Below are 12,793 nucleotides of genomic sequence, written 5' to 3'. Positions count from 1 at the left end.
TGTTGGGTCACTTGATCAGCAGAAAAGGACTAAATTAGTATCGTGGCCAGCCGTCGTTTAATTAAGGAGAAACGTGTCTAGACCGACACAACAGTACTTTCGTCGTCCTCCTCGCTTTCTAACTCCCTTCTAGCCTGGAGCGAAAATCCTTCCTTCCGTCTCCCCGACACCGGGCACCTGGGAAGCGGTACGGATTACTAATCAACTAAGTGGCTGAAAGGGTTTGTACGGAGTAACACGGGAGCTTTGCATGCAGCGGATAAAAAGCCGAGATTATATTAGTAGATTATTGTGCTTCTGACTCCAGTAGCAATTGCTCTTATGAATTCTCTTCAAGTGAGTTCAGGCACCACGGAGACTTGTAGCCATCCAGAGTGGAGAGCTCTTTGACCTGCTATAGCGATCTGCAGCTGCATCCCCGTCTCAAAATTGCGGTCAGACCGGAAATCAAACTTTTCTCGTCCACCTCCAGATTGTGTGAGATCAAATCGATGTGATTGGTGCAATTTGTGGGTGTGTGGGCTGTTCCTGTCAGGGATTATATTACGATTGGCTGGATTTCTTCCAGAATTGTTCCTTCGGACCCATCCATCCAATAAAATTCAAGCAAAGTCCAAGGGCACTCATAATGCTCCACTCTCAATGAAGAACCCATGAATAATGAGATTAAAGATGAGACAAAAAAGAGCTCAAAGATCAATCCAAAATCCATGCAAAATCCCCAGCTAATTCAACACTGCTAACACACAGTAACCTGAAGTATGATGCGATATATAGGTCCTCTCACTGCAGTCAGCTTGGAGAGCCCTAATGCAAGTGATCTACAGCTGATCTCCACATGCTGCTTCGTCTCATCATCTCGGATTCCCTAGACTAGTAATCCATCCTGGGTAGACGTGTCATCGGAATTGCCCTTAGAAGGTACAACAGGATTTCTCCGCAGCAAGGGATCAACTCCATGCGGAACCACACAGTCGACAGCAAGCAAGGCTAGAAGCTCCCAGCTGGGAAAACTTAAGAATCAGTTCACCCTGGGCTCATAGCTTCCAATCATTCTTTTATCTAAAGCGAATATGTGCGCAGTTTCTTTCTGTTGGCCGTCACTCCAACATCTGTTAAGTGAACCAAGCGCTGGGGCTTGACATATCAGTTATTATATGGGTTAGCACTTGTAAACTCCTATAACATGTCTTGGAGCCCAGTATAGCGGGATCTCAGATAGCACAGTCATGGTGAATGTGAGGGACGAGATGCATGGTCACCCATGTGCAAGCTAAAGGATTCTTTGGGCACGTCGGATATATTAAATCAAGGACGACAGCTTTTGGATTCTCTCAACAAGAGGAATTTTATATTTTCTTCTTCTTCTAGGCATTGGAGTGCATCTTCACCACGGTACTTACCCATACTGACAACAATCATCATACATCATATAGGTTTCATGTGGATATTTGCTGGTATACTCTCGTACTCACACTGTACAGTTCTTACTAATCATGTACTAAATGCTACTGCAAGCTCTCATGAAAGGAGGGCTTTGGGTCTTATCTAAGCTCCCTACACAGCGCTCATAATCAATCTCGTAGATTGCTAATGTAGTAAACAGGTATGTACTGTGTTGTCGCGCATTCAAGAGGTGCCAACTCAGGGCTGAGGGGAGAGAGTGAGGAGTGTAGCACAGCATCTGCCATAGGTCACTCTGACAGGTTTAAGGCTCCGACTGTGGAGTCCTCTTTTCGGTTGACCGTCGAATGAAAATTAAATTCAAGCTTTGTGGACCTAAAGACAACTGGACTGCTTATTGTGGAGAGAAGCTTGTTGACCATCCTTCAAGGACATTGAGGCCTCTATCCTCATCTTTGCCAGTAAAGAGAGACTGTTATCTCTGTGTCATCCCGATTGACGAGAACTGTTTTGTGAGCCATTTGAAGGTTTGTCTCACGCGCGCAATTAGCCTGCGCGGTCCGTAGTCTTCTGCCACTGGATTATACACAAAGTCATCGTTTTCTCATCATCCCAGGAACTTCACCAGTTGATTCTCGAGAAGGTGATATAGACCAGGCCTCATATCAGGCGAAGCACTATGACACCGAAATGATGCATTTATTCGTTAAGACCACTATGGCTCATGTACGGTCATACCGTCGGGGACAATGGGTTGGGCCTGGCTTACGTCAACCAGCACGCCTGATCTCGTTCTACCCTATAGCATCTAGGAAATATTACAGACAGAAGTCACAATCATCAGACGACCTTGTGCTCCAGTTCCTGTTTTTCAGAGCCTGCGCATACCTTGAGTTTTCCCCCCTGATTTGGACATCCGCATCATCGCATCATGCCTCTAGGATTTCCTAATTTTCGCAGCATCTCAGACGGTGCTCAAATGCAGATGGCATATAAACCAAGACGGGAAAGGAGCGGGGGAGAGCCTCTCTCCTGCAAAACGAGACTGCCTCCATAACCAGTGGCAAGACGCTCTGCCAGCCCGATCAGCAAAAGCGATCAGTGTTCTCCTCAATCAAGACAGGTGAGAGCCCCAGCGGCCTGCCAGGGAGAGTTAATGGACTGGATTGATACTAGTTATGATGCATATCGCGCCAAAACAGGAGCCTTGAGCTCAACTCACCTAAAGAATCCATCGTAGCTTGGTCCTAAAGAGAGCACCACTAAATTCCCCTCCCGGTATATATCCGTTGAATCCAGAAACGGAAGGACAATAGTCAAAGTCGAAATGATGAAGGCAATAGTGAATCTGATTCCTGAAACAGAGTCGGGGAGCAGAGTGCAAGAAATGGGAAGCGAAATGGAGAGAAGAGATAAAGTTATGCATGCTTGGTGCACGCTTACTTATTTGTGGATGGCCAGATCCAGAGATAATGCAATTTATTTCCTTCAGGTTCCAGCATAAGACAGTACTAAACTACCTAACCATCCTATTTCCATAACAGTATAAAATTGATGATACAGTTAGTTACCACAGGTAAAACAACAGCCTACCTATTTGGTACTCCCAGTCATGATTGCTTCTTGAGCAAGTTCCCACTCTTCCCTCGCACCGGAATCGCCAAATAGCTCGTCGATCTCTTCGAGTGACTTCCCACCCGTTTCAGGAACTAGGAAAAAGGCCCAGACACCTGCCAGCGAGCACATCACGGCAAAGAAGATGTAGGTTCGGTAGCCAATATCAGCCAGCATGGACGGTGTGACAACGCCAACAATGAAATCTGACAGCCAGATGGTGCATGTGGCGAGAGCGACACCTTTAGACCGAGACGTAGTCGAGAAAACCTCCGAGGGAAGGGCCCAACCCAGCGGGGAATAGGTGACTCCGTAGATGAGGATAAAGATGAAAGCCATGGCGACGCAGCCCCAGCCAGCGGCCTCGTGCGAAGCCCAGGAGGTTGAGTAAAGACCCGAAAGGACCGCGATGATGATATACGCCACTGCAGTACCAAAGCCACCGAAGATAGCGAGGGGACGTCGGCCTACTTTCTCGATGACCAGGAAACAGACAATGGCTGCGATAAGTTGGAGAACGTTGAAGACGCCGGAGAGAATGAGCGACGTCTCCGCTGTCTGGCCGAGGGATTCGAACAGCGTTGGTGCGTAGTAGATAAAAGCGTTGATGCCCGAGAACTGCTGGAAGAAAGCGACACCCGTGCCGACAGCGGTGCGTTTCCACATTTTCCGGGTGAAGAGGTCCATCCAGGAGAGAACTTCGAGCTTGATACCGGACGCACCAGGATGCTTCTTGGCCAGGACGGCTTTTTGGAAGTTGATCTCGGCCATAATTTGCTGATACTCCAATTGAACTCGTTCGTCGCTGCTTGGGAGACCTCTCAATTTACACAGGCTAGACATGCAGTCATCCTGGCGGTTGACCAAAGCAAGCCACCGAGGAGAGTACGGGAAGAAGTGAATGCCAGCACCAAGTATAGTTGCGGTAACCATCTGCAGACCAAAGGGGAGGCGGAAACAGGCTTCGGTGGCCATGTGTCTGGTGCCGTAAGTGATGTAAAACGCAATGACGACTCCCAGGGTGATGGAGATGGATTCAAGGACGAGAAGTGTGCCTCGCATGTGGGGTGGAGAGACTTCGGAGATATAGAGAGGTGCGCCCTAAGATTCACCCATTAATCTTGGTGGAAACACTGCCGATTGAGTAGACGTATACCATTGCCAATGTACCAACCCCGATCCCTCCGATAAAGCGACCCGCGACAAGCATGTCGTAGTTGGTGGCGGCCGTCTGAAGAATGGCTCCGACGTTGAAGACGATGACCATAGCCGTGAGCGCCCATTTACGAGAGATCCGATCCGCCAGGTATGGCATGAAGATACAGCCAACAAATGCACCCAACAGCAACATCCCCGTCATGAATCCCTTGCCAAAGGCACTTTCGGCCCGCGGATACACCGCGTGAAACTTGTCCATTGAGTTGATAATGGAGATGACTCCCATGTCGTATCCCATGGAGAAGCCACCCATGGAGGCCAGGAAAGCTGCGCCACAGACATACTTGGAGCCGAAGATGCCCTTGAATCCGGTCGGACCATAAGGCAGGGATTCGAGTTGGTGAGGGTCTACCGCACGAACGATACCGACGGTAGTTCCTTCGACATGTTCCGCAGATGGGAACTCTTTCCGATCCAGGGAGGATTTGCTAGCCTCGAGGTCATCACCCATGATTAAGAGGTGGAGATGGCAAGTGGAGTGCAGAAGACGGAAAGGTTTCTCGCTTCAGTCCCTTCTATCTGGGAGATATATATAGCGACAGTCGGTTATTGAAAACGACGAGACAGAGGCCGGTGCCTTTAGTGGTGATGTAATTCGGTTCAATCCTGAAACCCTCTAGACGTATCTGGAGCGGGCACAAATTCCACTCCAGGACCCCCAAGTTCCATGTGGTCGGCAGGACCTGTCAGTTCCTTGAAGATATTTGGACCGGGATAATCTTAACAATGAAGCAAAACGTTGGTCATTGGACAATGGCAGGACTAGAGAAGCCATCCTCCCCCAGGATTCTACCCCGGACGACCCAGCCACCTGAGCAGTCTCCGCACTCCGCAGAAAAGGACTATGTCCTTCTTTGGCCAAATTTCCCGCAAATCCCCCGCATTTCAGTGGCCTAGGTATGAATTGTGGATATGCTGTGAAAGTCCTGACGAATAATACGGCGAATATGCAGCCATGGCAGTCCCAGAAGGTAAAAGAATGAATGGATTGGCTCACATTCATGAAGATCCATGATTAAAGGTGCGGGAAATCCAACCAAATCCAGAGGCATGCCTACCACAACAACAGCGGACAAAACTTCCCCCTTTGCTCTCCTCGGCAGTCGGAAAGCGTAACAAAATGCCATTCTTGAGTATCTCTCCTGTGAATTTCGACCGGAAAATGGGCGACAGCAACATGTACGCAAGCTACCGCGTATTACTATGCCTTGTCGACGTCAGAGTCATCAATGTCCATTGTCAAAGACGCTGTGATAGCCACCTAGTTCATTGTACGGGTATACGCATCAGATACCGAGGAGTTCAATACTTGGTTCGATATCTGTCCTTGGATTTGTCCGCTTTGTACATGATTGATATTTGTCCTCCGCCCAACATTCGGTCCTGGGAAAAAGACGCACAACACAAAGAAGCAAGTAGAAGAAGAAAGATACCTCCTAAAACTACCCAAGCAGCAATATTCTTCAAACACTACCTTGCTCAATCGGTCAAGCTCACAGGCACTGAGAGTACCACTGACTGACTACTTTACAGGTATAGGGACTCTGGCATGAGGTGGCGCCAGTCCATCCTTGACCTCCACACTGACCGTAATGGGCAACGGTTCCACCGGAGCCACCCGAACCTCCAGAGCCTCCAGAACCACCTCCCGAACCCCCTCCCGAGCCGCTCGAGCTCAGCTTGCTCTTGACAAATGTAAGAGCTGCCTGTCCGTACTCCGTGCCGTAGCCTTGATGAGTGTTGGCATCGTTTCCATTGCAACAGTATGGATCGGCAGCATCGCAGTACGACTGAATCTTGCTTGCAGATGGGCAGCTGAAGCCAGCAGGACGAGGATCAAACTAGATGACGGGGAGTGGTTAGATCCAACATTACAAGTCAAGGAAAACTGAAGGTCACACTTACGCCACCCGCTCTGCAGGTGCCGACATTGTACGGCAAACCCGCGATATAGCGGGGATCGCCCATAAAGATAGCCGCTTTAATCATGTTGACGGCCGATGAGGACAACGGAACGGCCGTGTTGGGGTAGCCCTGGTTGGGATCTCCACCTCCGCAGAGAGCGTTATCCATGATTTGACCGCCCTGTAACGGGATTAGACGTGACTGGATGTTTCAATATGGAGAAGGTACCTGAGAGTATCCAACAAGGACCAGTTGAGTGCTTGGACATCTCTGATTGAATGAGTTCACGGCGCTCGCGACAGCGTTGATTCCGGCAACCACCGAATTGCCATAGCTGACTCCGCCGCAGGAGGACTGACCTCCACAAGCAGGGTAGTTGATTGCCTCGGAGGTGGAGCCTGGGTAGGCGTTGAGGATCAGATTGACAACGGTCGACGACGAACCATAGCCAGGGGGGGCGGTGGTTTCACGAGCACCAAAGACATGGATATTGGGACAGCTGTTCTGGCGTTCTTCAAGATCAACTGGGCCAGCCAAAGCTTGGCCTAAAAGAGCAAGAGTCACTGCTGTGAACAACATGCTTGACAAGGATATTGAGAAACGGGCGAAACAATCTGATCTGAAAGAGCCTGTGCAATCTGTACCCTAAGCCTCTAGTATCCCAATGATGGTCCTGACGATCTTTTTATAGACCTGGCGCCCCCAGACGAGTCCTCACGTTATGCGAATATACAATGCCACTTGTCTATCCTGTCGTCCGATTTCCTATTTAGAACCTGTTCCTTTGCCCCGAGAGGGCGAGCTGAGATCAATAGCTTCCAAAGACGAACTGGCTCAAAAGACGTCCCAAGACCTGGAGTCGAAAGTGATTTTAGCCGTGGAGCAAAAGAGCGCACGAAATGTCAGGATGCTTATAGCCCGCACCCCTGCAACAGAGCTGGACGGATACATCAAAGCACTTGCATTTATGGGGTAAATAGTCCGGGCCGGCTGTAGGATTGGTCATGTTCCGGTGTTGAGCACTAGATAGTGCGGAGAAATGCCCTGTTCTGCCGAATTGTCTTGATCTGCAACGCTGAAGAAACAGCCTGCGTTTCATCTGTCGAAAGTGATGTAAATCAATGCAGCTTGTGTGGGGAAAATAGGCTAATTTGGGTCCCCTTGGTATATGTAGCCTGAATTGAGGGTCACAAGCGAGGACTGGGTAGCTTCAGAGGGCTGTTTTGGCATTAGGCATTAGTATCCGGCCGATCTGTCTCAGCAGCTCGTATCGGCGATACTAGAATCAAAGGGCCAGATTCTTCCATTCGATTCTTCAATTATGCTCGATCCGCTCAAATCGAGGCACTTTAGAGACTTTTACCAGCTCATTAGACGAGTTGTAAAACACAGATTCATTTAGCCATAGCAGTCGTCAGAGATATATTTTGGTGTGTGACTGACTAGAAATGACATGACATGCAGAGCAGGAGTTCTTGTTACCTTTTATCAACTTGATACCTTACTCATTTATGACTCCTTAGTAAACCGGCAATCAGTTCTCAGTGTCAGTTCCTCGAAGCAAGACTACCTAGGTACTGCCATCTTGCCATGCAGCCATATATATTTCTGCATACTGTATTACCACGTGATATATGGAAGTTAGTCCCAATATGGAAAGTGTCAGGTACCAGCCGCGCTAACCCGATCAGGAATTACATCTCAACGCGTCAACGCGACATTGGGGACTGTTTGCTTTTTGTTGTATGGCCTCAACCAAGCGCACGCATGTATCTACGGAGTAGATAGCTGTCACCTCACTCTTCATGCAATCAATCCATTAATACTTTCACTTGTACTCCTGCTGCTTTATTATGAGTATACACTCAACTGTGTACAGTCTTAATTCTTCTCTTTAATAAGTAGATGCTATCCTTCCCGCCATTCAGGGGCATGGAGGCCCATACAATGTGAGTGTCGTACCGATCAGTTTCCGTCATGGTACCCACCTAACCAGGCATTGAACCATGGCAGCGCCTTTCATCACAACGTCAAGTCCCAGACACCAGATGAACTATCGAATCCCAATGTCTTCTGGGTTGGTGTCCTCCGCGACGACAAGACCCCGGCAATGCCGATTACGAGACAGATGTCCTGTGGATCAGATGTCGCGGCGTGAGTGAGCCACATGATCTCTCAGCTGTAGCGGACCAGATACTGACGTGCTCTCCGATCGACTGCAGCATACCAAATTCGAAGATATAAGAAAACAATACTTACGAGCTTCCCACATTGAACCTGTCGTGTTCCGGCACAATGGCATTATCGTGTCCTCGAGGAACACTATTGCGGAATTGGACACCTTTGCTGACCGTGTCATTGCCGTCGAAGCGATCAAGGATTCGGACCTGAGTTCTCGTGCAAGCCCGGCGCGACGGGATCCCCTTGAGCCACTTTCCAATCTGGCCCCGGCGAATGGAGGATCGGTGAGGTCGGATACGAGGATTAAACCTGAACCTCGAGACTGGTCCTTTAATAATGAAAATCGAGTGCCCTCACCCAAACCGCCCCACGCCTGTGGTATGAGCGGATTGGAGTCGCCTGCACGTCTCCTTGGAGCGAAAGAGGCCACTCAAGGACATAATAACTTGCCCGCAGGCTCTCAGGATTACCTCACAGAGTGTGCCATGCGTGGCTTTGTCCATGAGCGCCTCACAGAAACTCTCGCTAGCGGCATAGATGCGGAATATTCTCCCGGTGAGGGAGCTACCATTTCGTAACTCAGGTACGACGCAACTTGCTGACTGGCTACAGAACGCGAGTTTGTTCAGGAGTGGAATATCCTGCCTCCAGATGCCCGCGAACGGTATAAAAACCGAGCCCTATTGTTTACTCGCGCCCACAGTGCATCCACTTCTCAATTGCCGCCGGAACTGCGTGAGTTTACAAGTCACAACGCTGGGTTCTACCAGTATTTCTTCTCGCATAAAGACGGTTTCGATGCCTATGTGAAGCATTTTGATTCAGAGATAGCGTTTAAATTGATGAAGCAAGACTGGGACAGATTGGACAAATGGAGCCAGAACATGTGGATTGAACTAGGACGAGTACTAGGACACCCTTTTTCTACAACTGCTTCCTCTACTCTCAATGAAGATCCTTCGACAGCAAGTCCGTTGTCCCAAATCACTCCAGTCAAAGCCAGTGCGACAACAGATCGTCCCGCGCCCAAGGTCCTGCAGCAGCTCTCCTTACAGAACCTGTTTGCTAAAAGCACCCCCGAGCTTCTTGAGGCTGCCGTGCAACAAGGAGTGAAGTTACTTGAAGATTTGAAAGAGCCGCTCGGTCGCGTGGCGGGCGAAGATGCGTCCCAGTGGCTCCAGGCTATAGAGAAAGTCCAAAGCCAGGCTGCGCAGCCCAAGACGATTGTCGGTGTTGTCGGTAACACGGGGGCCGGAAAGTCATCCATCATCAATGCCATGCTCGATGAGGAGAGATTGGTGCCGACAAATTGTATGCGCGCCTGCACGGCGGTGGTGACCGAGATTTCCTACAACTCCAGCGATGATCCTTATCAGGCCGAAATCGAGTTCATCGCGCGGGAAGATTGGGAGAAGGAACTCAGGGTTCTTTTTCATGATCTGTTCGATGGCAGTGGCAACGTCTCTCGCGAAGCGTCGAGTGAGGAAAGCGAAGCGGGCGTCGCATATGCCAAAATCAAGGCTGTATACCCTAAACTTACGAGAGAGATGTTGCAGAATAGCTCAGTCGAGCAGTTGATGAGGCATCCCAATGTTCAAAATGTACTGGGCAGCAAGCGAGAAATTGCCGAGTCCGATTCTCTTCGCTTCTACAAGAAGCTCCAATTCTTCGTTGATAGCAAGGAGAAGACGACGGGCGAGAAGGATAAAGACAAGAAGCCTGCCAGAGATTTGGAATTTTGGCCTTTGATCAAGGTTGTCCGTCTTTACGTCAAAGCTGAGGCACTATCGACCGGCGCCGTCATTGTCGATTTGCCAGGTGTTCACGATTCAAATGCTGCCCGGTCTGCTGTTGCTCAGGGCTACATGAAACAGTGTACGGGTCTATGGATTGTGGCTCCGATTACTCGAGCAGTCGATGACAAAGCCGCCAAATCGCTGCTTGGTGACACCTTCAAGCGACAGCTGAAGATGGATGGTGGCTTCAATACCGTCACCTTCATCTGTAGCAAGACCGACGACATCAGCCTCATCGAGTGTCAGGAGTCATTAGGTCTCGAGGAGGAGATGGGCGCACATTGGGCTCAATCTGACGAACTTGCCAAGGAAAGGCGAGTACTGAAGCAGCGGCTGGAGGAATTGAAAGAATCCAAAGCTGTGTATACAGCTTCCGCGATGAGGTGGACGAAGTCCTCGACGTCTGGGAGGCCTTAAAAGATGACATTGAGGATGGGAAGACTGTTTTTGCTCCCCGAGAGAATTCGGTCTCCAAGAAACGGAAACGATGCTCGAGCAATGAGAAATCTGGAAGGCCAAAAAAGGCTCGAACTCCAAACAGTGACGCTGATAGCGACTATGTTGATAGTGACCAAGACAGCAACGACTCTGACCACGAAACTGATGACAAGGAGGAGCAGGCTGAAGAGTCTCGTGTTCCCCTAACTAAAGAAGAAATCACGGAGAAGATCTCGAAACTCAAGATGACGAAGAAGGAAAGCCGCCGCCGGAAACAAGATCTCGAGACTCAGATCAAGGAAGTTCGGAAAATGATTTCAAACATTGACGAAGCTGACGCGAAGATTGAAGCTAAGATGAGCGCGATAGCTATCTCCGGCCGCAACGAATATTCTCGAGGTGCAATACAGCAGGATTTCGCCGCCGGAGTCAAAGAGCTTGACCAGGAGCTCGCCGAAGAAGAGGACGCTGCCGACTTCAATCCAGATGTTGATGCTCGCGATTACGATGAAGTTGCGAAATCTCTTCCTGTGTTCTGTGTTTCATCCCGGGGCTACCAGAAGCTGCGAGGACGACTGCGCAAAGAAGCCGATGTACCCGGGTTCCAGTCGGTTGAAGAGACCGAGGTTCCTCAACTTCAGGCCCACTGCAAGAAACTCACGGAAGTGAGCCGAGAAGCCAACTCTCGGAAATTTTTGAACAGTCTCAGTCAACTTTTGAACTCTCTTCGCTTGTGGTCCTGCCCAGACGGAGATGGTAGCCATCTCACTGACGGCGAAAAGACCAGACAGAATAGCATGGTGCAGGACAAATTTCAGAAGCTCGACTGTGTAAGTGCGAATGGTCCTTATCAACACTCTCTGTATGGCTCTTCTCTCTTTGACCCATCCCCTACCGTTCTTCTTGTAATCGTTCAATCATGCCTTTTACAGGTTGCTGACAATGACGTGTCCGAGTAGGTGCTCGAAAAGCAAGTCCGAAGCGTCCACCAGCAGATACGAGAAGAGTTCGAGGACAATGTACTCGACGCATGTGGTAAGTAGCCTATGTGCATCGTCAGTAACCAGTTCTGATCTATTAACGTGCGAACAGAGAACGCCCTCACGCCAGCCGCGGTTGAAGCAAACAAGACTGTGCTTCGATGGGGAGCGCCGGTTGACCGTAGCGATCGCACCGCTGGAGGTTATTACTGGTCCACGTACAAAGCTATATGCCGCCGTAATGGACTCTATTCGAACTCTCAAGGGCATCACGACTGGAACGCCGAGCTGATCGAACCTATCATCAAGGCCATCGCCTCGGGCTGGGAGAAGACATTCTCGCGGCGCATCAACTCTCTTCTGCAGGGCGCTGCATCTGATGCTGGACGCTTACTGAAATCTTTCCACGACGACATTGAGCACGAAACTAGCCAGAACGGTCCAGTAGCAAGTCTCCATTTGTTATCTCATCAGCTACGCAATTACCAGGCGCTTCTCAAAGATGTATGTAACGAGAATCTGGCAACAACGGTGGCTCACGCAAAGGAAATCAACCGCATGTTTCAACCTGTGATTGCTACTGCTCTGGAACCTGCCTACGAAACCTGTGTTGCGGAACGCGGTATGACCACTCCGATCCGAGGCTTGTTTTGACACTAATTCTTCTAGGTACGGGAAGTTTCACGCGAATGAAAGCAGCCATGGTGGCGCATGTGGACCAGGCTCGCTGGACTATGTTCCGTGCAAGTGCGGAGACGGTCAAACAAGCATTTGAAGAGATGATCAAGGCAGTTGAGGACAAGACGCTATCGAAAATCCAAGAAATTCTGTCATTTGTGAAACGAGAGTATATGTCAGCACTTGGTGGCAGCGTCTTGGTTTCGAGCAGAGTCCTGCCTTCGGGTCATCGTGTCGCGCGTGATGATGTCTTTCAGGAGATCAACACCGGGGAAGTTGCCTTCAAGCGGTTGGCGGATCCCCATTTCGGAGAAGACGATTTTGAACCCCGAACAAGATGAGGGAAAATTCGGGGATGAGGATAAGCCTGCTGTTCCAGAATGCGCGTCCACCGAACCTTCAGAAGAGCCTACGAAAGACGCCAATATTGGAGCAACCCAACTTCCCGACACTGCTGTCATTGATCTGCCTATCGAAGAGGCGTCCCAGGAAATCTTTGTCTCGCCACCAGATGGTTAGGAAAAGGCCCCGTTATGATTGACTTATGGACCAGTCTTGCTAACGTACATAAGATTTGTT

At 49.7% G+C, this 12,793-nt stretch overlaps 3 protein-coding genes across 3 annotated transcripts; 1 reads left to right on the top strand and 2 right to left on the bottom strand.

The window, feature by feature from the left end:
• Positions 1 to 2,997: 2,997 nt before the first annotated feature.
• Positions 2,998 to 4,687, bottom strand: NFIA_000970 (sugar porter family MFS transporter; the record flags this gene model as incomplete). Its single annotated transcript, XM_001258649.1, has 2 exons — positions 2,998 to 4,119; positions 4,175 to 4,687. The coding sequence occupies 2 exons, from the start codon at positions 4,685 to 4,687 to the stop codon at positions 2,998 to 3,000; spliced, it is 1,635 nt and encodes a 544-aa protein (XP_001258650.1).
• Positions 4,688 to 5,729: 1,042 nt separating this feature from the next.
• NFIA_000960 (putative acetyl xylan esterase (Axe1)) lies at positions 5,730 to 6,720 on the bottom strand (the record flags this gene model as incomplete). The annotated part of the gene is made up of 3 exons (XM_001258648.1): positions 5,730 to 6,077; positions 6,142 to 6,321; positions 6,370 to 6,720. 3 exons carry the CDS (start codon positions 6,718 to 6,720, stop codon positions 5,730 to 5,732), a joined length of 879 nt encoding a protein of 292 aa, XP_001258649.1.
• Positions 6,721 to 8,251: 1,531 nt separating this feature from the next.
• Positions 8,252 to 12,555, top strand: NFIA_000950 (uncharacterized protein; the record flags this gene model as incomplete). The annotated part of the gene is given in 7 exon segments (XM_001258647.1): positions 8,252 to 8,295; positions 8,387 to 8,877; positions 8,935 to 10,480; positions 10,489 to 11,386; positions 11,516 to 11,591; positions 11,649 to 12,158; positions 12,206 to 12,555. Coding segments are annotated over 7 exon segments (3,915 nt in total).
• Between the last annotated feature and the right edge of the window lie 238 nt (positions 12,556 to 12,793).

The sequence above is a fragment of the Aspergillus fischeri genome, genomic scaffold, assembly GCF_000149645.3.
Source record: "Aspergillus fischeri NRRL 181 1099437636265 genomic scaffold, whole genome shotgun sequence".
Classification (NCBI taxonomy): domain Eukaryota; kingdom Fungi; phylum Ascomycota; class Eurotiomycetes; order Eurotiales; family Aspergillaceae; genus Aspergillus; species Aspergillus fischeri.
The sequence above is the reverse complement of the archived record's forward strand: the minus strand, read 5'-3'. Positions and strand labels throughout refer to the sequence as shown.